The sequence below is a fragment of the Saccostrea cucullata genome, unplaced genomic scaffold, assembly GCF_032062105.1.
Source record: "Saccostrea cucullata isolate Sc308-1 unplaced genomic scaffold, CSIRO_AGI_Scuc_v1 ctg4692, whole genome shotgun sequence".
NCBI classification, from domain to species: domain Eukaryota; kingdom Metazoa; phylum Mollusca; class Bivalvia; order Ostreida; family Ostreidae; genus Saccostrea; species Saccostrea cuccullata.
Window position 1 is genome coordinate 17,962 of NW_026931122.1, and position 26,612 is coordinate 44,573.

Consider the following 26,612-nt stretch of genomic DNA (forward strand, 5'->3'; position numbering starts at 1 on the left):
TTTTGATATATTTGTCGTTTTTTTTAAATAAATGTGGCGAAAAAAAAATAAATGTACAGTAGCGGGAAAAAACATTTTGATAAATAAATTGAGCAAACGGGTTAGAGTAGTTCAGTAAATATTTTTTTATTAAGAAAAAACAAAGAAAATTAAATAAAGACAACCCCCCCCCCCCCCAAAAATATAAAAAAGGAGCCGTGCCAGAATAACTTTTTGCGCGACAAACTTTACACAACTCTTTTGTCAACGAAAGGAAGAAAAGGTATGATAAAGTTGATGGATGGCAAGGAAAGAAGATTTATTTGGTTTGCATAAACTATTTCTCTAAAACATAAATAAGTATTTAAAATTTATGCGATTTAAGCACCTGATATGTTAACTGTATACTTTATTTTTACAGCAAACACCTCCATTGAGCATTTAAAGGTCGCAGTTGCCTTAGCTTGTATCAGGTCCAAACCAAATGGGCTGTCTGCCAGAGAGTATGCCGAGCAACTGTGTGCCCAGTATCGTGCCGAAGAGAGTAGATGGAAACAAAAGTATGAACAGGCAGAGATGACAATCTTAAAGTTGAAACAAGCACAAGAATTACAATCATTTATGAATATTTCTGGTGGGTACTTCAAATATGTTGTAGGTAAATTGTGTGGATAAACTGAAATCGCTAGATTTCATGTTATTTTCAGCAAGAAGTAAAAATCAGATTTTGGGATATCATCCATGTATACATTAATTTCTTTAAAATTAGATTTTTATCTAAAACCCTTAATTTACTGTACATAAATTAACAAAAATATTTTATCCAAGAAACCAAGAGCTTGTTATTGTACTAGGATATAATGTTAGCCTCTTCTTTTAAAAACTGAGTAGACTTAAACAATAACTAAGCATATATCATAGTAATATATATATTTTTTTAAATAAATTTTGTGGAAAACTTATCCTGTTCCTTTCAGGTTTAGCTGATTTAATTCCATTTGTCACATTTGACAACACCTCTTCACGAAATCAAAATGAGGAAGCAATGGAAGTTGATGAAAATGCTGAGCACATAAAGCACAACACAGATTTCATTAGAAGCTACCTCATGTTGAAGCAGCTCAATAGGGAAACAACTCAGAAACCCACACTGGGCGGTGCAATTCACTCCACACTTTCAAATTCCTTATACTTGATTGGTAGAAGTATTCTCGAGAATGAAGTGTTATCCATCCCAATAATCAAAGATTATTTCCAAGTCATTGGTCAGCTAAGTTCTTCAATGGCGAAGAATTTCCCACAGCTTGAAGTGCAAGAACTGGTACAAGTCATTATTGACAGGACTCTGAGAGGTGATAAATTTGAGGTAGGAATTGCTTTAGTGTTTACGTTTACTATATCTACATGTCTACAGATTGTTTATGCCCCTAGACAGTTTTTCCAACTTTTTCAAAGACAAGTTGTACCATATAAGCAGAAATTTTCGCGAGGATTTAATTTTGGCATTATCAGCGAGGGTGCTGAGATAGCTAAAATTTAATATCACTGAAAATTAATTGCGTTTTATTTGTAAAAGCTTCTTTAGTGAACATTTTAAAATCGCTAAAATTGCATTTCGCTAAAAATAAAATACCAGTTTTTAAGGACAAATCTCTAAATTTGTGTCAAGCTAAAATTTCCACTTATACGATATTATAGGCAAATAACCCTTTCTGTTTGAATTTGTTCACAGAGGACAAGAATAGAACTGGAGCAGTAATTTTGTTTGTTATGATCTTTTATGCACATTTTTTGGCAACACTTTGCCTCAATTTTATATGCCTCAATTTTATAATCACAAAAATTGTGTAAATTTAAAACTAGGCTTCATGGTAATTCTCAATGGACTTAAAAGTTGCAAAACAGAGTTGATTTCTTGAAGATTTAACATTTTCTAGTACATCATGTACTATTAAAATACAGGATTTATTAAGTTTCAATTACAACAATTAAAATGTAGTTGTACATGTACCAAATAAAGTGTTGAAATTTGTTCTTTTCATAGAGAAAACAGCGGAGAGAGTTAATCCTTACACTAAAACACCTTTTGATCCCTCAAATGAGAGAACACATCTTGGACAGTTTGTTGGCAGCAATTGAGAGTTTTTCCACTCATTTAAGGACAGTGACCCAAAGTGAAACATCCCTGGATACAATGCTGTATGAAAATATTTATTATGTCTTTGAAATGCTTCAAGTTGTCCTGAAAGATCTCAAGGATCAAGGGAATGGTATTACTTCAGGAGAAGTTGATCCAAGTCAGAAATCTACAATTAGTGACCGCAGGCTTCATACAGTAAGAATTTTGTCCAAGGTCAGTGAGAGACTTGATAAGTGTGTTTTGTACATTTCAGATAGCTTTCCATTGTTTGTCTGTAAAATATGGCTAATTAAGTGTAATTTCTTGTAATCATGCTAAATAAATAGAATTTTTAAAGAGTGTGTCTTCTAGTCTCAGTTTACAAATACAGCAAACTTGAAAAAAAAATTGTACTCATTTTACATACAGGTATGATAGGAATAGACTTTCATGGTGATAAATACTGTTGATCACTAAAGATTTTCGTGACACCTTATTTTGCGAGATAGTCATTGACTCTTTATTCGCGAGACACAATTTTCACGGATTGTTGTTATTCCTATATGTAATTGTAAGGAATACTTTTATATGTGAGAATGAAATTTTCGCGAGAACATTGTCTCTCGTAAGTACGCAAATATTAAGTTCTCGCAAATAAAAAGTGATTTACAGTAAATGAATTCTAGATCTCATGGATATAAATAAGAGAATGGATTCTGGATGTCAAATTTCTTTTAAACATGAATTTTTCTGGCAAAAACTATGACATGATCAATATGTAATGCTGAAGAAAAGAAAAGTGGACTTTAATCTATTATAAATTTATTTCACATCACAAAAAAGATTCAGGAACTTCATAGTTCTAGTAATTACTATCTAAAACAACACTAAATCATAACGTATTATGAACACAATTTGAGGTAGTCTGGCAGAAAATGTCCTGTCATTACTTTTGTGGAGATTTTCTTAAGTTTGTTTTTAATCCACTTTTGTCTTTTTCTTGCTGGGTGAAGAATTTGACTCAGATTTTCTTTTCTTGCTGGGGGAGGAAGCTGATCCAGATTTTCCTTTTTCACCTTAAAAAAATCATAAATATGCTTTGAAAATGTACGTATCAAGAAAAGTTTTCACTTTTGTTTAGCAAACCAGCTTTTTTCAACAACTATGGTTCAGAGAGAAAATTTCCATTAAAAGTAAATCCATATCATTGTTCAAATGGCAATAAATTTTTTTCCTTTAACACGTTGACCTGATTACAACAAGAGGCCCACGGGCCTTATAGGTCACCTGAGTATCATGTAACAACTTTCCAGCGATTGTATTTGGTTCGTGTTTTAAGCCAAAAGCCATGAAATTCACAAATTTTGAAAGAGGCACCATTGCTTATCAAAGGGCAGATTTCAAAGCATTAATTTATTTTTAGTCAAAGTACCCCCTTGGTACCCCTGACCCAGCACTCCTGAAATTATCTATTTTGAAAGAGGACCCTTTCTTCATTATAAGGCCAGCATTTTTTTTTATGTTTAGGTTTGAGTTATGAACATGAGAATAAAAAAGTCCCGAAGGAAAAGGAAATAAATTTTTTTGATAAATCAATTATTAACATTTGTACATTCTTTTTTTATGCTATCCTAATAGGCTCTTTACCACTGGACACATAATGCTTACAAACAGGAAAGTAGAACATTTAATTGCTTATTTCATCATCTGCCAGTTTGGGCCAGTTAGGGCAAACTGACCATGGTTCGGACGGTTCTTGTTTTGCTTACAAGCAATAAGCTGTTATTCCGAATGACAGTGGTCTAGACTTTTACCATCAACTGGAATGTGTTTTGGAACCTTTCGGGTTTTATCGATTGTAAGTATATCACCAAAACACTGAATACCTCTGTTCCAACTAGAAGTTAAATTCATCAAGCGATTTTTACCATGGTTCGAACGTATCTGACCAAGGTTCGGACATGATAATATACAGTAAACAAATGATGTTTTTTTTTTTAAATAACAGATATGCAATATTTACAGGCTCGTAGTAGCGAGAGCCCCCCCCCCCCCCTCTCTCTCTCTAAAGCATAACATTTTACTATTGAAATTTAACATTATAGATATTCATCAAAAGTCTGCCCCCTTCTTTTGTTGTAGCATTGTTACATCGTAGTGTTTTGGTAATGCATTCCGGCGTTTGATAAAATTTCAAAGTGAAAGAAAGTTTGACCCCCTTTCGAGTTTTGACCATTTTCTTTGGGGTCGTTCGTTTGCTTGATTTTTTAAAATTTTCTTTTCTTGTCAAAGTTTTATCAGATAAGTTGTTTATTTTTTCCTGATTTCTCTCCCAAATCCTTCAAAATCGATAGCACGTGCATGTCTGATTTCTTTCAAATACTACATAAAGAGTCGCATGACATAATAAGAAACCTCCAATAAGATTTTAATCATATCTCTCCCATTCCTAGTAGAAATCTGTTGTTTTTTTAGTATTATTTTAAACTAGCCCTATTTTCCTTTATCTCTCTTTCCTTTTTTGTGTTTTAGTTTGTCGTAAATGACGTATGTTGACCAAAGTTTCGTCATATTTGGGCTTATGTCGCAGTTTCAATTTCAGTAAGAAATCATCGCCGAAGTCAGCGGTATCAACTCTGATATCTGATAACTACGTCCTGAGAGAGCTTCAAGCAACTGACAATCGTTTGAGTTCGTCTGTAATTTGCAAAGAAAACTCACTAAAAAAATAATATAAAGAAACCATTTCTATTGCTTGATCACCCCTTCCACTTTCCTCGACCGTAACCTCAAATATGTCGAAGTTTTCCTCCAAAAAACGAGACTGAAATTGTGGAATTAAAAAAAAAAATTAACTGTATTCAAATTTTATTGACTTCGCTAGTTTTTGCTCTCTCAAAGCATATTTGGATGGCCATGTTTCACTCGAAATCATCATTTGTTTCAGACACCACCGCATATTCCAGCAAAGCAAATATAGTTCTGCTTTAGAAGATATGATTCCTTTGCTTGCATATTGTATTTATTACATTTGTAAATCTGTAAAGGACAGTTATAAGATCCCTGTCATACAGTATCAATGTGACTTTTTTTCTCCATTTTCTATGTAAATATTATTGTACATTTTGTTATATGCCATAGGATGTTTATCCTGAGCAATAAATAAATTACAATTGTTTGCAATTTCGTGTTCTGTACTCAGTTAGCTTCAATTTTTATGTCTTCAAGGGAACGCTTGGGCGTGGCATCGTCTCTTGCTAATTGGTACTAAGAGGGATTCGTATAGGTATAGATTTATACCATTTCCAGTAACAAGGTAGCGTGTGTTACAAAGTGTTATCCCCCCTCTCCTCGAATATACACCTGAGGTCGAAAGATTTTGTTTAATGATATGCCGCTGCTTATTGTCAGGATAACCTTTATCCCTTTTGTTTTTTTTTTGTTTCCATAATAAAAGAAATGAAAAATATCTTTTTTTCTGTTTTTTTTTTTAAATTACAAGCAATGAGTTTTAAATTATTACTTTGGGCTGTCGACAAGTTGTTCGATTTGAAATGCAATTTATTTTTGCTCGGGGTGTTTTCTTCAACTTTCTTCCGCCTTTTGCAGGTTGGCTTGACCCTCAATTAATTTTGATTCTAAATAAAGAAAAGAAGAATGCGCACGGCGAAGATAAAATCTTTTCTCTGCATGTCAGTGCACGATCTTCATAAATTGCACTAGCATCAATGCATATCTTTCTGATTACTGCGCTCATGTTTTGAACAAATAACACACTGGTCATCTGGCACCCAAATACATGTAGTGCATATATACAGAGACCATATACACCCTTAATTATGACGTTTTCCATTTTTGTTCTAAACTAGGGATTATTATTTCATTGTAAAAGAAATCTACAATTAAGAAGTCTATGTACGTATTAATTAAAGATGTAACTGACACTTGTTCATTTCTAAACCAATCAAAAATTCTTGGTGCTATATATGGGATTTGTTTTAAATGCTAGAAATTTCGAAATAATATAGCATTTGTGATTAATGAATTAGTTTAATTTTCAATTTATCAAACATCATCAAACATCATTTACCCAATCAATTGGAATAATTAATTTTATTATATCAAAAAATTGAAAATGCAACAATATCATATTTGTTTGAGGAGCCCATCCTCATTTTGATCGATTGAAAATACTTGTACATGTATGTACATTTAAAATATATACGTTTTTATAGTTATACATGAAGCATGATTTTTAAAAAAGAAACAATATTATTATCCGTATACTTTGAATATCAATCTTGTAATTTGTTCACTCTCCTTTTTTTTTTAAACGGCGATTTGATTATAATAAGTAGCTTGAACTTTGGTTTGAGCAATGTACGAATCATGGTCATCTGGTGTACGAACCTAGGTACATTTAATTTTCAGACTTCGAGGAAGATTTCACAACAAATATAGAAAATAACTGAAACAATTTTTTCCTAATAGGAAGGATTAATCACTTAGAAACGCAATAGAAATAATTATACCCGCACTTTCTAAAGAAAGTTCGGGTATATTGTTGTTACTCATGTCCGTCCCTCCGTCCGTCCGTCTGTCACACTTTTCTTCCCTGAACTCCTCCTACATTTTACACAGTAGCTTAATCATCTTATGGTAGATGGTTTGTGGGGTCATGTAGATGTGCAGTAAGGTTTTGGAATTTCAATTTTGCCCCGGGGGGTCAAATGGGGGTCGAAAAATGACGTTTTTTGTCCAAAAAGCCCCGTCTTCCCTGAACTCCTTCTTCATTTTACTCAGTAGCCTAACCAGCTTTTGGGAGATGGTTGGTGGGGTCATGTAGATGTGCAGTAAGCTTTCGGAATTTTGATTTTGCCCCTGGGGGTCAAATGGGGGTCGAAAAATGACGTTTTTTAAGCAAAAAGCTCCATCTTCCCTGAAATCCTCTTACATTTTACTCAGTAGCCTAACCAGCTTTTGAGAGATGGTTGGTGGGGTCATGTAGATGTGCAGTAAGGTTTTGGAATTTTGATTTTGCCCCGGGGGGTCAAAAGGGGGTCGAAAAATGACGTTTTTTGTCCAAAAAGCCCCGTCTTCCCTGAACTCCTTCTACATTTTACTCAGTAGCCTAACCAGCTTTTGGGAGATGGTTGGTGGGGTCATGTAGATGTGCAGTAGGGTTTTGGAATTTTGATTTTGCCCCAGGGGGTCAAATGGGGGTCGAAAAATGACGTTTTTTAAGCAAAAAGCTCCGTCTTCCCTGAACTCCTCTTACATTTTACTCAGTAGCCTAATCGTCTTTTGGGAGATGGTTGGTGGGGTCATGTAGATGTGCAGTAAGGTTTTGGAATTTCGATTTTGCCCCGGGGGGTCAAATGGGGGTCGAAAAAAGACATTTTTTGTCCAAAAAGCCCCGTCTTCCCTGAACTCCTTCTACATTTTACTCAGTAGCCTAACCAGCTTTTAGGAGATGGTTGGTGGGGTCATGTAGATGTGCAGTAGGGTTTTGGAATTTTGATTTTGCCCTGGGGGATCAAATGGGGGTCGAAAAATGACGTTTTTTATGCAAAAAGCCCAGTCTTCCCTGAACTCCTCTTACATTTTATTCAGCAGCCTAATCATCTTTGGGAGATGGTTGGTTGGGTCATGTAGATGTGCAGTTAGGTTTCGGTGTTTTGATTTTGCCCCGGGGGGTCAAATAAGGGTCGAAAAATGATGCTTTTTATGGAAAAAGCCCCATCTTCCCTGAACTCCTCTTACATTTTATTCAGCATCCTAATCATCTTTGGGAGATGGTTGGTTGGGTCATGTAGATGTGCAGTTAGGTTTCGGAATTTTGATTTTGCCCGGGGGGGGGTCAAATGAGGGTTGAAAAATGACGTTTTTTATGGAAAAAGCCCAGTCTTCCCTAAACTCCTTTTTTGTTTTAAACAGTGGTCTTATCATCTTTTGGGAGAGTTCACTCTTTTGAAATTTTGTTAAAACATCAAGGTCAAGGGGTAAAAAATCATAGCATGTTGGGAGCCTCTTGTTATGGGTAATGTTCACTTGAAATGTGAAAGTCAAATCTCTTCTCAATGAAAAGGAAATACAACATTAATGAAAAGTTAAACTTTAAGGTCAAGGTCACAGAGTCAAAAAGTCATGATACATTTTGGAAGGTCTTATCACAGGTAATATGAATGCCCTTTCATTTATCTTTCAAAATGATCAATTCAAAGCAATTAATTTTTTTAAGGAAATTAGGTCAAACTTCAAGATCATGGGTAATGAAAATCATAGTGTATGTAGAATGGTATTTTCCCATTTAATACTAATACACATGTTTAATATAAAAGTCCTATCTCTTCTCATTCAAAATATACGACCATGATGACCAAGGTTAAATCTATTGTGACAGATGGGCAGATTGACAAACAATTGAGATTTAATGTACCCTACCTTTAGCAAAAATGGGGACAATAAATGTCTTTGCTGTTCTTGAGAAGAAGATTTATGTTGGAACAAGATGTGTTTGTGAAACACTACGCGCCCGGTGGCAACAAAGTTAAAAAAATCTTCTTTTAGCATAATGATCACAGTCAAGGTCACAAGGTCATTGACCATGGTGTCATTCGAAAGAACTTAATCAGTGGAGTATGCGTACTAAATATGAAGTCCCTATCTCCTATGGTTCAAAAGTTGTGGCAAAAAGTGTAAAGAGCTATTTTTAGCATATCCGTCACAGTCAAGGTCACAAGATCATTGACCTTGCCGTCGTTTGAAAGGACTTTATCGGTGGAGTCCCTATCTCCTATGGTTCAAAAGTTATGACAAACAGTGGAAAAAGCTATTTTTAGAATATAGGTCACAGTCAAGGTCACAAAGTCATTGACCATGGTGTCATTTGAAAGAACTTAATTGGTGGAGTATGCATACCAAATATGAAGTCCTTATCTCTGATGGTTCAAAAGTTATGGCAAACATAGGTAATCAGAGATTACAGAGCTCACCTCAACGAATGTTGTCTTTAAGTAAGGCAAAGTCACACAATTAACCAACCAAAAGTGAACATTCCAAAAATGAAAATATTTAAGCAATTTTGATCTGATACTTTGAAATAGACCTACATAAAAAATTTAAACTAGTTCTTCTTCATGAAAATGTAATCAAAATCCAGCATCTGAAGCAGATTTGAGAATTTTCATCTCTTGATGAAAACTTTAACCTGTTCACTCATCCAGAAAATGTAGGTCAGATTCAGCATCCGAAGCAAGCCAGGTAGTATCCATCCTTAGATGTATCATCCATGCAATTAAGTTTGGTCAATATAGGGCTTAAAGTTACTTGGAAATGAAACCTGCACCAAAAACTTTAACCTGTTCACTCAACAGGAAAATGAAGGTCAGATTCAACATCTGAAGCAAGCCCGGTAGTATGCATCCTAATAGATGTATCATCCATGCAAGTTTGGTCAACATAGGGCTCATAGTTACTTGGAAATGAAACCTGCACCAAAAACTTTAACCTGTTCACTCAACCGGAAAATGTAGGTCAGATTCAGCATCCGAAGCAAGCCAGGTAGTATCCATCCTTAGATGTATCATCCATGCAAGTTTGGTCAACATAGGGCTCATAGTTACTTGGAAATGAAACCTGCACCAAAAACTTTAACCTGTTCACTCAACCGGAAAATGTAGGTCAGATTCAGCATCCGAAGCAAGCCAGGTAGTATCCATCCTTAGATGTATCATCCATGCAAGTTTAGTCAATATAGGGCTTAAAGTTACTTGGAAATGAAACCTGCACCAAAAACTTTAACCTGTTCACTCAACCGGAAAATGTAGGTCAGATTCAGCATCTGAAGCAAGCCAGGTAGTATCCATCCTTAGATGTATCATCCATGCAAGTTTGGTCAATATAGGGCTTAAAGTTACTTGGAAATGAAACCTGCACCAAAAACTTTAACCTATTCACTCAACCGGAAAATGTAGGTCAGATTCAGCATCCGAAGCAAGCCAGGTAGTATCCATCCTTAGATGTATCATCCATGCAAGTTTGGTCAACATAGGGCTTAAAGTTACTTGGAAATGAAACCTACACCAAAAACTTGAACCTGTTCACTCAACCGGAAAATGTAGGTCAGATTCAGCATCCGAAGCAAGCCCGGTAGTATCCATCATTAGATGTATCATCCATACAAGTTTGGTCAACATAGGGATTATAGTTACTTGGAAATGAAACCTACACCAAAAACTGTATCAAAAATGTTAACCTGCTCCAAAAACATTAACCTGGTCATTCTTTTGCTGAAATTGCAGCATCTGAAACTTTGACTGGTACAGTGAAACACACTAGAACCATCTTCCATGCATGTCTAATCAATATAGGACATAGAAGTACTTAAAAAGAAAACTGCTCCAAAAAACTTAACCTTAACCTGGGACGCCGACGTGGACGCCGACGCCGACACCGACGCTGAGGGTATTACATAAGCTCCCCCAACTTCGTTGAGGTGAGCTAAAAAGTGTAAAAAGCTATCTTTAGCATATAGGTCACAGTCAAGGTCACAAGATCATTGACCGTGATGTCATTTGAAAGGACTCTATTAGTGGAGTATGCATACCAAATATGAAGTCCCTATCTCCTATGGTTCAAAAGTTATGACAAACAGTGGAAAAAGCTATTTTTAGCATATAAGTCTTAGTCAAGGTCACAAGGTCATTGACCTTGAAGTCATTTGAAAGGACTTTATTAGTGGAGTATGCTTACCAAATATGAAGTCTCTATCCCTTATTGTTCAAAAGTTATGGCCAAGGTTAAAGTTGACAAACAGATAAACAGACAAACAGACAGGACAAAAACAATATACGCCTGGGATCTATCGATCCGGGCGCTTAAAAAGTACCCTGCATATTTAAATGTAAATTGGTTGAAATTAGCCCAGTGGTTCTTAAGAAGTTATGTGAAAAGTTTGCAGATAAACAGATGGACAACAGAAATCAGTACATTTCAGAAAACAGTATGCTTATAAATAGATAATCAAGGTGCTTTGGGTAGCAAAATAAAGCTAAACTGGTATATCTAATTCATCCGCAGAGCTTAGTATATTTCAATATGCACAACCTTTTCAACTCTTGTAATTATTTTTCAAAATTTATATCACCATGTCTCATTCAAGGGAGAACTAGAGATATGACCAGATGTATATCTGTTGAATATAAAATATGTACATGTATTCTGTGTTTTTTTTTTTAGTAATTTGTTTGTTTGTTGTGACAGCAAGTGTTATGGCAGCTTTTGGCCAAATGTAAGTCAAACTCCAAGGTCAAGGTCAAAGGGTCTAAATTGTTGGTATCAAAGGGAAAGTCTTGTCACAAGGAATACACATGTGAAAAAAGGGAGAAATCCCTAGAACTTCCTCACCTGTTCAAAAGTTATTGCCAAGGTTAAAGTTAAATTGGATTCAACTCTAAGGTCTAGGTCAAAAATAATTATACCTGTTGAAAGTTCACAATGATTACACATGTAAGAGCATGAAAGTCCTAGCACCACCTGTTCAAAACTTACGCCAAGTTCAAGGTATTTTTCTTGTAAAATTGGGTCAAACTCCAAGGTCAAGAGATCAAGAGGTCAAAATTGGTGGTACCCATTAAAAGGTTTTGCCAAAAGAAATTTACCTATGAAATATTGAAGCCATGTGTATAGCCCAATCCACTTAAAAAATATGGGCAAGGTTAAAGTTTCCGTGGACAGACAAAAATATATAAACATAGGAAACAAAATATGTATAAATAGTCAATTGAAAAAATTTTCTACTATTATGGAGTCATAAGATCAATTGTCATTTCAGGTACAGGGATTCAGTGGCTAGGGAGATCAGACCCCCCCCCACCCTGGAATTAGCAGTTATTTAAATAAGACTATATATGTACTGTAGAGAATAAAATGACTTTGGACATCCTCCCCCTTAGAAAACAGGGACTCCACCATCATTGTTTTTATTATTATTTTTTATTTCCATCTCAGGAAATCTTGGGCTGATTTTTTTGACTGAGGTGTGACACACCCCCCCCCCCCCCCCTTTCTGAAAAAAAAATTCTGGATCTGCGTCTGTTATATACTGAATGTCCGCAACGGGAGATAACTTGACAATGTGAAATTTGTCGACTCTGGCATGCGATGATCTTTGACCATGTTGACCCTTTTTGAACTTCAACCTAACCATTTGCATTTATTTATTTTTATGCAATCTATACTAAATCTTGTACTTACCGAATGTCATAGGTCGTGACAACGAATTCATGAAATATAATCCATATAATCCAATTAAAACACAAATGATTTTAACTGACCACACTGCATCGTCAGCATACATGTGCTAAATAATCTCATTCGACAAACCTTTGCTGATTCCGTTGCCAGTATGAATTGGCCGAGGTGTGCCGAGAGGTGATATCTATAAATATGATAATGGGTGACGCAAACCCAATGTGAATGTAGAAAATAAAACTGTTTAGTACAAGAACAAATTTCAAACTATCATAATAAACTAAACTATGTTTTTTAAAAAATGTGAGAGAGAGAGAGAGAGAGAGTGTGTGTGTGTGTGTGTGTGGGGGGGGGGGGGGGGGGGAATAGGCATTTAAAAATTAAACGGGTTTTATTTTAAATGGGTTTTTTTCCCGACCAAATACTAAAATCAGTTTTGATTATGGGAAAATTATTTATTTGAATCTAATTAAGTAATTTACTTCAATCATTAATTAAATTCTGTTATTTCAGACTGGTTATGAATTAAGTATTTTAAAATACATATGTGAGGCTCAGAGTTGATATGGTCATCTGAAAATTTTATGTTCAATTTGACGAATACATGTACGGTGATAATTATAGAATTATTTTGAATTTTTCCTTGGAAAGTCCAATATGAATGAGTGTATATTTAGAGGCAAACACCATAGTGCGGGTATTACTGTCTCATGACAGCATCTAGTTCATACTGGTTTAATAAAGTAGAGCCTCATTCATTTGATTTTACTTGCAAGTGTTTGTTTACATTTCCCTTAAACTACTGACGTAAAACAAACTACACATGCCCTAAAATCGTAGCGCCACCATCAACTATCGAGTCACGTGATAAACACGGGGTCTTGACTAAATGAAAAATCCGATCGCTGAGATTGATATATTTCCGTATTGTGCTGAAAACAGATTTATTTAACCGAAAAAAATAACGGTAAAGTTGTCCGAACCTAGGTCAATTTTTCTGTCTGTCCGAACCATGGTCAGTTTGCCCTATATAAATTTTGTGATGTTGATCAAAATATATTTTTAAAAATCAATTCTTTAAAAGTCTTTCAATACATCTTCATTTTCTTAATATGTGTTAGGTGAATGTGTAGACATTGTTCTAAAATTTACTTGATGCCTAAAATTATAATTCCTATCATAAAACAGACAGGAAGTATTGGGGAGTAGGGTCAACATTTTTTCAATTAAGTGTAAAATAATTTTTCTGGCTGATACAAATGATACTACATATATTTGTATATTCTTGCCTTTTAATAGTTGAATTTTTTTTTATTTCTTCACTTCAGGTTATTGTTTATTTCTTCCTCAAATAGACTTCACTTCTCCCATAGTTTTATTCATTACATCTGATGCATAAGCAACAATTTTCTGAAGAATGATGCTTAGACTGTAAGCTATAACAGAGACCTAAACAATGTCCCTGGCAATATGCAATAGCTACCACGGGCAGTTTAAAACCTGGGGGAGGAAAATAATTTAAAGTTACTTTTGAAACGAATACATAATTATCTCACCAGCATGTCATTGTGCAACAAAGTCGTCAGCATTTTATTTGTCCTTTGAACGGGTGAAACGTTTTGAATGGCACTCTTATCGATGAATTTTACACTAAACCATGCCAAATTCTTGGATCTAGCTTAATTTACCCGCCGTTTCAGGTCTAAAAACCGGAAGTGCCAGTTCGTAAATTTGAAATCTCGATCCCGACTCAAATTTGACATCCGAAAGAAATTTTTTTTCTATTTTTTTTCTAAAAGTTCAAAACCTTGAGCGGGGGGTTTGTAAAACTGAAAATAAAATAAATCCTGGCCCCAGATATGTAATTAGATCATTAGCATATTAACCAAGAGCAAAGGATAAGATGTTCAAAGAATTCATACATTTCACTATATAATCATTAGAGCCCCACCCTAAAACAAGAACCACTGACCCTGGGGCCATAAAATTCACAATTTTGGTAGAGGCACTCTTGCTTATCATAACTATGTTCTTAGTTAGTTTATTTAATACCCAGGAGCAGAGAACAAGATTTTCAAAGAATTAATGTATTTTCACTATATAATCACTAGAGCCCCGCCCTAACACCAGAACCCCTGACCCTGGGGCCATAAAATTCACAATTTTGGTAGAGGCACTCTTGCTCATCATAACTATGTACTTAGTTGGTTTATTTAATACCCAGGAGCAGAGAAGAAGATTTTCAAAGAAATAATGCATTTTCACTACCTACTTATTTAGCCCCGCCCTAGCACTAGAACCCCTGACCCCAGGGCCATGAATTTCACAATTTTGGTAGAGGACTCATTGCTGATTACAATCATGCAAACAGTTTGACTGCTTGATGTCCAGGAGTAAAGAAGAAGATTTTTAAAGATTGCACTAATTTTAGTGGTTTTGGCCCCACCCCTCAGGCCCCAGGGGGGCAGGGATCATGAAATTCACAATTTTTGTTCCCCTTCACCCATAGATGCTTTGTACCAAATTTAGTTGAAATTGGTTCAGTGGTTGCAGAGAAGAAGCTGAAAATGTTTAAATGTTAACGCACGACGAACGACGCACGACGACGGACGAAAACAGATAGCAATAGGTCACCTGAGTTTACTCAGGTGACCTAAAAATATATACCAAATTTGATATTGAAAGAAGAACTAAACTTTCATACAGTCATCTGTCATATTACCTACCTGAGTTTTCAGATTTATTAGCATTGTAGGCTTTAGCCATTCTTTCTATATTCCTCTTTCTCATTTCGTCATGGTCTACAATAGGTTTGGGGTAGTCTTTTCCTATGATGCATCCTGCCTTTTCCTGAACCTTGAGGGGTGCCTTCCAGGGCTCATAGATATAGGCTGTTGGAAATTTACTAAGTTTGGGAATATATTTCCTGGAAAAAGAAAACACTTTTCCTATTACAAAATGATTTTCTATAAAAATTTACTAACTATTGAAAAAAAAGATACCTGGGTAATTACAATTTTTGGTGAATGCAGTTATGAACTAGAAAACTGACCAGTCAGCAAGGGCCCCGCCATGGGGTAGAATTATAAGGGTGCAGCTTACGGAATGATTAAAAAATGTACGAAGAATAAGCAACACCAACTGTATTCTTAAAATTTTAAGATAATTCCTGAATATTCAAATACCTGAAAATAATATCCTTGTATTTACATTAGGCAATAAAGAAAAACTTAACATTGAATGTATATTTACACAATTATGAAGCTTATCTTATATAAAATGCCAGCCTTCAATGAATGCAAATATAACTTCAAACAAACAGCAGTTGCAGACAAAGATTTTCATTAATCTTAAAGTGACAGATAAAGAAAAGCCTACTAAATTTTCTGCAGCAGGCTAGATAATTAATCCCGAGGGATTAACTGTACCTCTCTAATCATTTTCTTCTAAAGTTACAATAAGAACTTTTTCAGTATTAATGATAGAATAGGGTTTTTATACAACTACCTTAAAAATTAATAATATTCTTGAATTAACATAAAGTAAAAAAAATAAATCAAAAAATCTTCTTTAATCTATTTCTTGTTTTTAGAATTCAATGAAATCATAACTATTTAACAAAAATAAATTAATATAAAAATTTACATTTAAAATCCACATTTCAGAGTGTTCATAGCATTCCAAATTGACTAAACTTCAAAACAAACTTCATTTGCGGTAATTCATCTCAATGTGACAGATAAAGATAATGCTCTGGACTTTCTTCAGGAAGAAAGCTAATTAATCCCAAGGGACTCGTAGCAGCATTCAGTTTACAATGGGAACATCTTCAGTAGTTATCTCTCTTTGCCAATGCATTCTTATATAAAGTAAAGGAATCTACCCCACCACCCCAGCTCCAAACCAGGGGACATAGAGAAACAAACTTAGCATCAAAATACGTCTTTCTGCCTACTGAACTACCATACCAAATTTGAACTTGATTGGGCAACCATAAAAAAAGTTGCCCATTCATTCTTATGCATAGTTAAGGAATCTACCCCACCACCCCAGCTCCAAACCAGAAGACATAGAGAACCAAACTTAGCATCCAAATATGTATTTCTGCCTACTGAACTACCATACCAAATTTGAACTTGATTGGGCAACCATAAAAAAAGTTATTAGAAAAAAAACAGAAAATTTGTGGACGGAAGAGTGACAGACGGACAGACAGACAGACAGACAGAGAGAGTGATTACTATAGGGCACCCGCAAATCCTTGCGGGGCCCTAATAAAATTGCAGTATGAATTTTAACATTTACCCATTCTACCTTCGTGATAAAAAATTACTTCTAAAGATAAATAAGAATATGTACATGCATTCTGAAACATCATTTTACAATTGGGGTACACTACGAAGACCCAGTGATCTACTGGTGATACCTGATGTAGTTTCCATCCTTATCAGTCTTTTTACCAAATGCAACTGGACTGTACACCCTGAAGTACTGATGGAAGAAGGCGGAGGCCGAGAGCCACATCCAGTTCCCAGCATTCAGGCTCCAGTCTGCATCCAGCAGGTACTCCTCAAAAACCTAAATATCAAAATACAAATGCTCTTAACTTTGAGTTACCAGTAATTACTATCATTACTTTCTGTCTGATACTGTTCGAAGTTTTCTTAAAAAATAAGCAAATTGGCTAAGAATCAAAATTTTTAAATCTAAACAGTGCAATTTTTTTTCTACCAAAATCTTTTTGAGGAGAAATCAAACATAATTGTTTCTGTTGGTGTATCACATTATCCACTGAGCATTTATTCATTTCAATAAAAACAAGACCCTTCCACTAGTCTCTGAACAGTGCTTTAGTGTAGTCAGCTTACCTTCTCCCCCTCCTCCCAGCTGATCCACAGGTCCCCCCGTGTTAAGAAGCAGGCCACAGCATGTCTGGCTAGATGATGTACCCACCCTTCTTGTCGTAGCTGAGTCATTATGGCATCAATGAATGGATAACCTGTTTTCCCCTATAATAACATCAGAATTCTTCATGTATCTGTATGTGTTTTGGCATGTGTTATAGCATAGGCACAACACTACAATACTTAGATGACGAGATGCTTGTAAAACACTTATACCCCTCCCCCTGAAATAACTGGAATTTTTCTAAGTCCAAGGGACATAACTCTGTCAGAAATGGCTCGATCATACCCAGAACAGAACTTGACTTAACATATTCTTATGATAAATCTCTATACCAAATTTTATTTCAATATGTGCAACCTCTGCAAAGAAAGTTAATGGAAACTTCTGCAAAGAAAGTTAAATGAAACTACAAACAATTGGAATTTTTTCTAAATCCAATGGGCATAACTCTGTCTAAAATGGTCCGATCGTACCCATAACAAAAACTTGTCCTAGACCTTTTAATGATTTATCTGCATACCAAATTTCATATATATATGCGCAATCTCAGCAAAGAAAATGAACAGAAACTTCAAATAATTGGAAATTTTCTAAGTCCAAGGGGCATAACTCTGTCCAAAATGGCCCGATCATACCAAAAACAGACTTGACCTAGATATTCTTATGATAAATTTGTATGCCAAATTTCATTTCATTTCAATATGTGCAACTTCTGCGAAGAAAATGGTAGACCAAGAGACTGACCAACCGACAGACAGCAGCAAAGCAATATGCCCTCCGCTCTTCGAAGCAGGGCATAAAAATATTGTTTTTTCAAGATTTGTCAATAGCTATCTCATAGAAAGAATAATCTTTCCCATAAGATTTACGTGTACAACGCCACCAGTATACATTGACTAAGCTTATATAAATGTGCCTTTTTTGACTTCTGGTAGTAAATTTTAAGAACATTTTCATGTGGTACATTTTTCCTCATTACCTCTTTCCAAGCTGTCAGATACACCTCATTGGTGTCCCAAGGGATCTGCTTAGACACTGGGTTTCCCTCCATTTGATTGAAGTTAGGTGTGTCTGCTGCAGCAGTGTAGAAAAATTCCCGCCACAATAGCTGACCATGCAAGGAAACTGGAGGAGAGGTGTGCTTCTACACAGGAACAAGAATAAAATTCAGCTCAGAGGTATGGTTTTAAAGATAAATTGTTAGTATGAAAGAAAACAATTACTCATCCTTTCAAAGATTTTTTTTACCCAAAACAAATGTAAAATTAATTTCATTAGCATTTTATTCGAAGATTAAAATCTTTTAAAAATTTACATTTCTTCCAATAGAATATGTGGTTAAACTGTTTTAGATTTTTAAACTACTTTCAAGAAACTCTTCAGATGACAGAGCATTAATTACTGAGAAAAAAATTCAATGTGATATTCACTGAAGAGTTATTTATATACAGTAAATTAAATCCCCCCCCCAAAAAAAAATGTTAACAATACTCTAGAAATATTCCTATATATGTATAAATATATTGTAAAGATGTGTATTTTTTTTCTTTACCTTGGCCTTACTGTAGACCTCTTGAAGTTTGTAGTAGAACAGCCTGGGAGACAGACAACCAAACTTTAGATAGGGACTGAGAACAGTTGTACTTGGTTGTAAGGTGTTAGGTTCTGTCTTTGGTTTCTCAAATGTGCAAATCCAGTTCTGCAAAATTCATTTCATTTAAAAATAAACAATGTCAGTTGTCTACATTGATTCCATTAAATAAATGAGCAAAGTTCACTGTAGTATGCCAGGTAATAAAAGTAGATGACAATAAACTACAGCAATATTAACAGTCAAAGAAAAACATTACATTAAACTTTATACACTTCAATTACAAGAACTTTATCAATCCAAATAATGAATTCCCAATTTAAACCTGAGATAAATGTTCAGATAGAGTGATTACATTTTTTTGAATCATGGACTCCATTCTCCTCAGTGCCTCGGTTTCTCCTCCAGGGAACAGAAGAGGGCCACAGTCTGCTTCAGACTTCCCTAGATCCTCAAGGGAGGGAACTCCGTACTTCTTGTCGTGATCTGAGTCTGTCGTAGTCTTACATTCTATGGCATAAAATATCACAGAGAATTATGTCAAGAGTATTTAGCAGGGTGTGGTACAGAATATCTACCTTGAAATCTAGATTTGGAATCTAGAGATAAGAGATTTAAAGCATCCTCTTTTACATGCACATTCTTTACTGCTTTATTCCTTTATCTATATCTGTTTCTTACTTATATTATCAAGTGAAAAGAGATGGGGTATGTTTTTTGTTCCAGAATTGTCCATTAATTGATTGTTAGATTAACTTCTTGTATCTTGATATACAACATAAGATCCCACGAGATATACCTGTAGGGCTGTCTGTGGGTTTGGGAGGGGGACCAAGACTAGACAATACAGTCTGAAGGCGCTGATAAGTTAAAGGAGCCTTTCCACCATTCTTTGATATTGTTCTGCAGATGAAAAAAAAAGGAAAACAGTCAAACCACCATTTACACATATATGTCATGATGCACCACAGTCACTGACAATTAATAATAATTTGTATGCTATATCAATTAGATTTTAAAGGTGTCATTCAGCAATAATTTATGGGGATACACATCATTATTTTCTATGTCTGACTCTAAGTCATAATTTATTTGAAAACAGAGTTAGTGAATGTTGCATTACTTGATTATAGAAGTACACTCAGGTATTTGTATTTGAAAAGTAATACCGTATATCCGTTTTTTTTCGCAATGATCTATTTTTCGCTTTTTTTCGCAATCATTTTTAAATCGCAAAATATAAAACACACAGAAATTAAGTCAGCTCTAATGTGACATTAAAACGTTATCAATTTAAACAAAAAAAATCTTCCATAGTAAAAAATAACTTACGCAAAATAAAAACTGTACTAATCTACTCCTTTTTCTCAAAATTTCCAACACGCGAAAAAAAACGGATATACGGTACTGGCCAGAAAAAATGATTCACAATTTCTTTGTTTTTTCTTTAAATCTTAACATTAACTACAAGTTACAGCAAAATATCCTCTTTAGAAAAGAAAACTTCCAAGAAAATTTTGGAGAACTACCAGAGTCAATGTCTAGAATAAAATGTCAAGATTTTTACTCCCAGCTTGTGGAATCCAATTTTACAAGAATTACATGTATCCATTTAATTCTTTTTCAACATTAATGCAGTAAAAAAAGTCAACTACTCATTAGTCTACTTCATTACAAACCTTTGAGTGTCGTATAGTGTGTGAGAGACACAACTAGTGACCTTGACCTTGTGTTGTTCTGCTAACTTCGTTATCTCGGCATCCCTCTTTACAGCATATGGTTCCGTGTCCTCCTCAAAAGTTAGGTGACTGACTCCCCAGTCTTTAAATAACTGGGGAAACACTTCTACAGGTTTTCCACGCACAACGTATAACCTTTACAAAAAAGAAACAAAAATGCTTGAAACTGAAATTTGATTACTATGTGAAGTATGCATGGCAAATATTCTTTTTCATTACCTACAACCTACCAAATGGTCCTTTATCCCCCGTTTGGTAGACAATCTACTAATCGGTGATGAACTTTACTAACCAAATGGGGGACTTTTTTATTCTATTGCAATTTTTATTAAAATAAAGCAAAAGCACCTTTATTTCTAGGCATTCGGGGATTTTAGTGAACATATTCCTCGCACAATTAACATAAATCAGTTGAATTTCTATGTGCAATTTCTCTGTAACTTCGTATAAACAATACCCATAGTTGTCTGTAACAGCCGAACTTCTTGATTAATCGATCAAAAAAAAATCTTTGTTGTGTCTTGTTGGATAAAAATTCAATTTTATCTAGTGATTTATTTCTTGATAAGTTAACTTTCAATCTCTTTTTGGATCTTCGTCAATGTTTATCTCCATAAAATCCTGTTAAACACCAGCTCCTCATGCCTTGCCGGTATGGTGAGCACTTCGTGCTATAAAGTTAAATATTTCCAGGTTTAAAAAAGATCATCATTTTGATTGGTTTGCACTAATTGATTGGTTGCCCGTATAATTGAAATAGAAAGTAAAGGACATGATTGACAGGTACAGCATCATTGGAGAAGGGGAGAATTTTCTTGTAAAGTAAAAATGGTAGGGCTGTCACGGTTAACCGAAAACTCGGTTAACCGCTCCGAAATGGCATTCGGTTCGGTTCGAGTCAGGTTTTCCGGAATTCGGTTCGGTTTTTTTTATCTTTTATATAATACTAATTTGCTTGCAACACGCGTTGTGATTGGTTGTTTATTTCAATGAAGGGTTCTTTAACCAATGAAAATACAGATAACATCGAAGACATTTCAACATGGCAAATACATGTGGAAGGAAAACCAAATCACAAGTAATTGTTTTATCAACCACGTCCCCTACATTCAAAAACGTGAAGTATTCCCACACTTGTGATTTGGTGATAACTCTAGTCAATAACTATATTTATTTTATTTTAAACAAGAAGTTTATTACTTCGTTATTTTTTGTTACATTTAACCACTTGTTCTGCTGAATAAAATGGATAGAAATTTGTGTCAGCAAAATAGTACTTTCTACAATGTCCTTAATCCTCATTATCCTTTGATATATATAAAGATTTTTATTTAAATTCTCAAAATGAAAACCGAACCGAAAAAACCGAAAACCGAGAATTTATTTTCTGAACCGAACCGAACCGAAAAATGTCTGAACCGTGGCAGCCCTAAAAAATGGAGAAACATTGCACTTGTTTACATAAGCTATGTTTTTCTCAATTTTTTTAACGACTCTGCACAAAAAATTGCACGTTGAATTTCCAATTTTTTTCACCCAGAACACTGATAAATACCTATATTCTATTCCACATTGGTTTAAAATTATGTGCAATTCCACTCCACTCCATGGAATTAAACACAATCAATTTTGTCCCCCAGAAGGTCAGTAAAATTTGTTATCAATATGGTAGATTGTCTACCAAACGTGGGATAAAGGACTGTTTGGTAGGTTGTGCCCAACCTGTTTAACAGGTTGGGACCACTTGCCCAAATGGGATATAGTAGTCTGTTTGGGATATAATATCCCAAATGGGCTACATGTATAAATTTACAGTGCAAAAAATGAAAATTTTTATTTTGGCTATAAATATCATAAATCCGCATCAGCACACTTAAAACTGAATAACTTTTGGTCAGCAAGTCTTTATGCAACCCTACAGTTTGTAAGATTGATCCCCAAGAAGTTATGGAACTTCCGAGGGATCAATCTCCTAAACAATGGCCATACAGAAAAACTTGTCAACCAAAAGTTATTCCTTTATAAGTGTCCTGATGCGGATTTATGATATTTATAGCCAAAATAAAAATTTTCAATTTTTGCACTGTAAATTTTTAGCCCATTTGGGATATTATATCCCAAACGGACTATTATATTCCATTTGGGCGATTGGTCCCAACCTGTTTAACTGTCAAAGTGTTTTCCTACAAAAGAATTCTTTTCTTCGTGGACTTTGTTGGCAAACTGTTGCATTTATTCTTTATCTCATTATTGCCATAGTGAAAAAAATATGAGAACATGTTTAAGTCTTTAATATATTCATTTGGACCATGCAGTTGTTTTCACCCTTTCACACTTGCCTTTATACACTATTTAGCAGGTCCAGCACAATACCCCGATAAAGGTATATAGCTTGATAAAGCTATATAGCTTTATCAAGGTATTTAAAATACCTTGATCAAGGTATTTTATGTAATGAAAATTCAAAAAAAATCTTTAAAAATTAAATACTGAAAGTCGAATTCTGAGTTTTTGACAGTGTGTTTATTCGTGCATGAAAAACACTCTGGTATCAAAAAGAAAGCATAAAATAACGTCTTCTCTTACGACACGTTTTTATACTGCTTTGTTTGTGTTTGAGTACTTTACACAGGTCCAGCACAATACCCCGATAAAGGTATATAGCTTGATAAAGCTATATAGCTTTATCAAGGTATTTAAAATACCTTGATCAAGGTATTTTATGTAATGAAAATTCAAAAAAAATCTTTAAAAATTAATTACTGAAAGTCGAGTTCTGAGTTTTTGACAGTGTGTCTATTCGTGCATGAAAAACACTCTGGTATCAAAAAGAAAGCATAAAATAACGTCTCCTCTTACGACACGTTTTTATACTGATTTGTTTGTGTTTGAGTACTTTACATGCATGGGTGAATTTACTGACAACAACTCAGAACTCGACTTTCAGTAATTAATTTTTAAAGAATTTTTTTGAATTTTCATTACATAAAATACCTTGATCAAGGTATTTTAAATACCTTGATAAAGGTATATAGCTTTATCAAGCTATATACCTTTATCGGGGTATTGTGCTGGACCTGTTACATGCATGGGTGAATTTACTGACAACAACTCAGAACTCGATTTTCAGTAATTAATTTTTAAAGAATTTTTTTGAATTTTCATTACATAAAATACCTTGATCAAGGTATTTTAAATACCTTGATAAAGCTATATAGCTTTATCAAGCTATATACCTTTATCGGGGTATTGTGCTGGACCTGTTTAGTATTTATTGACGTGAAAAAAAGTTAAACTTTACCGTGAATTTATCTTTTTCAAATTTTCATCCAAGTTCTGTAGTGACTGTAACAAGAACCTCCATCTGTTTATCCCTACATTGGCGTTCTTGGGAAACCATGGGTCCAGGATGAAGACAGGTTTGACATCTTCTGCAACCTTTATTGCCGCTAGTAATGCAGGATTGTCATGAAGTCGTAGTCCTTTACGGAACCAATGGATAGCACAAGTCTTCATATTTACTTTTTGAAATTAAAATTCAGCTTAAACTAGTCGTGAACGGTAGAGTTTTACAAAGTTACATGTTCAACTTACATAACTCGAGAAAAAATGGCGGGAATGATCGAAATTTAGAGAAAGCCGAACCCGATGTGAAAGACAGTTATTACCTAAAAAATAAAATGTTCATTTCTATTACCGTATTGCTGTTAAATAATATAGATGTAACTTTTAATAGCTTTGACTTGTTATCATGAAGTGTGGTAAATTTTCAATTAGATATAAATAGAATTAGAAAATAATCTTTGTGGTCTTTTTCTGTCATTAGCCACATCTTTGTTGAATGCAATCGGGATAGAAATCCGATTTGGCATTTCATCTTCCGGTCGTTGGACCCACGCTATCTTAATTTTGCAAATCCATTAATTTTATCGAGAATTTTCATTTTATGGCATTCTGTATAGTTTAAGTATCAAAAATGGTTACAATAGAAGTACTGTACAAAGATTTTGGGGTTCTGGCAGATGCTAAAGATAAAGCTGGTGAGGTAGGAACAATGAAAGACCATGAGCAACAGGCAAATCATGAACGAAAGTAGATTTAGGAAATTATTTCATCGAGAAAGATTCATTGGCTAACCTTAGTTTTTATGAAATAATGTGAAGAAATGTAAGTTTCTTTTTTCCCTTTCAAGCATGAAAAGGAATACCTGTCCATTCTTAGTGCTACAAAAGGGGAACCTGGGGAAAAGAGATTAGCATCACAGTTCATCACTCGCTTCTTCAAGTACTTTCCAAATCATGCAGGGACAGCCATTAATGCTATGTTTGATTTGTGTGAAGATGATGATGCCATGGTATGTATATTCGAGTTATCTTAACAAACTGTGGCAGTCAGCCGGGTTTGATTGCCAGTGGCAAGATAGCTCAGTCGTTAGAGCACCTGACCAGAGATTCAGGGGGCCCAGGTTCAAATCCTGGTCTGGTTCGCTTTTCATTACAAAATGAAAGATTGTATTAATTTTCATGTCTTTGGATGTGTTATTTAGATGAAATAGGAGTGAACCAACTTATAACATTCTGTTTTTTCATCTTATTTCCAGACTCGTAAACAAGCCATTAAAGACTTGCCAACTTTGTGTAAGTCTGCCCCGGACCAGGTCTCAAAGATTGCCTCTGCCCTGACACAGCTGATGGGGACAGATGATGCTACAGAGAACAGTCTTATTCAAAGCTCGTTTATATCACTCTTCAAATTCAATTCTAAAGGTACATTGATCCTGCCATTTTGATGTGGCGGTGAAAGTCAAATGAAAGTTCAGTTTGCACGCTTCATATTCTTAAATACATTAATTGAAAAGATTAATTTTATTTTAGATGTAATTATAATATTATCCAAGTACATCTCCCTTGACTAATTTATATTAACTTAATTCAGACAGATGAACTTGTGTATCCCAAATGATGCCTGAAGTAATGTTATCCTGTAAAAAAGGAATATTTATTTTAAAAAAAAATGAAATAGGAAGTATAGTTTTGTTGATACAAATTATTTTTCATATTGTTTATAAATATGAAATGTATATTTTCTATTGTATCAATAGGTGCATTAGAGGGAATCTTTGGTCAGATTTTGGGAGATGATGAAACTGTTCGAGAGAAAGCAATCAAATTTTTGGGAGCCAAGATTCGGACTTTACCAGAGGAGACATTTGACAGCCATTCTGAAGAATTACTCATCAACATGTGCAAAAAAGTAAGTTGAAAATATCTTCAGCTAAGTTGCTATAGCTTCATAAGTATTAAAATTGATGTAATCTGGCTTTGTGGAGAGTTACATGTAGATACAGTAAAAATGGCATTTGGCTCTGGCCTGTTCAAAAATCAAATATCTTCATACCGTACATACTACAGTATCTCTGTGTCATGTACTTGTGTATGAAATTGGCATGTTAACTTTATTTTAATCAGGTGCTACAAGATGTTACTAAAGATGAGTTTATTGCTATAATGGAGATCCTGAAATGTCAGAAAACTATGACAACAGTCCAAGGGAGGCAACAGCTGGTAGACATTGTGACAGAACAAGCAGAACTGGACCAACCTTTTGAGGTATAGAATTCTAAATTTGTATTCTCATTGACTCCCTGTCCATGTCTTCTATACAATATTTAATATATAAGATTCAGTTGTAGATCTCAAAGTTTTGGCTACAAAAATATTATAAATGTATTTTGTTACAAAAAGTATTTCCTCAAATAAAAATATTTTGATTCATGTTTCTGTTTGTTATGAAGCATTAATATTGTTCAGTGCTGGCTTTGATCTGTGTATGTGGCACTTGTACACAGCACAATAGTTCTTCTTGTATGAGAATTTGAATAATACATTTTATGGATAAATAAGACTATCATTTCCATGTGATTCCAGGCCACAGACCCAGATTGTGTAGACAGACTAACCCAATGCATCAAGCATGCAGTTCCACTGTTCTCTGTAAGTTCAAACGATTGTCACTATCTAAA

General features: G+C 34.6%; 3 protein-coding genes across 3 annotated transcripts; 2 read left to right on the top strand and 1 right to left on the bottom strand.

Moving 5' to 3' along the window:
* The first annotated feature begins 201 nt into the window (after positions 1-201).
* On the top strand, positions 202-2,452 carry LOC134231505 (meiosis-specific protein MEI4-like). Its single transcript, XM_062713464.1, has 4 exons — positions 202-305; positions 401-613; positions 957-1,345; positions 2,024-2,452. Exons 1-4 carry the CDS (start codon positions 281-283, stop codon positions 2,426-2,428), a joined length of 1,032 nt encoding a protein of 343 aa, XP_062569448.1. The 5' UTR covers positions 202-280; the 3' UTR covers positions 2,429-2,452.
* A 615-nt stretch (positions 2,453-3,067) lies between these two features.
* Positions 3,068-24,121, bottom strand: LOC134231502 (cryptochrome-1-like). Its single transcript, XM_062713462.1, has 10 exons — positions 23,892-24,121; positions 20,531-20,725; positions 19,651-19,754; positions 19,207-19,361; positions 18,813-18,959; positions 18,240-18,404; positions 17,221-17,361; positions 16,779-16,930; positions 15,079-15,278; positions 3,068-3,174 (listed from the first exon to the last, which is right to left on the bottom strand). Exons 1-10 carry the CDS (start codon positions 24,104-24,106, stop codon positions 3,077-3,079), a joined length of 1,572 nt encoding a protein of 523 aa, XP_062569446.1. The 5' UTR covers positions 24,107-24,121; the 3' UTR covers positions 3,068-3,076.
* Positions 24,122-24,453: 332 nt separating this feature from the next.
* LOC134231506 (apoptosis inhibitor 5-like) lies at positions 24,454-26,583 on the top strand (the record flags this gene model as incomplete). Its single annotated transcript, XM_062713465.1, has 6 exons — positions 24,454-24,635; positions 24,783-24,944; positions 25,191-25,356; positions 25,692-25,843; positions 26,059-26,199; positions 26,518-26,583. Coding segments are annotated over exons 1-6 (756 nt in total), but the record flags the coding sequence as incomplete, so codon positions are not given.
* Between the last annotated feature and the right edge of the window lie 29 nt (positions 26,584-26,612).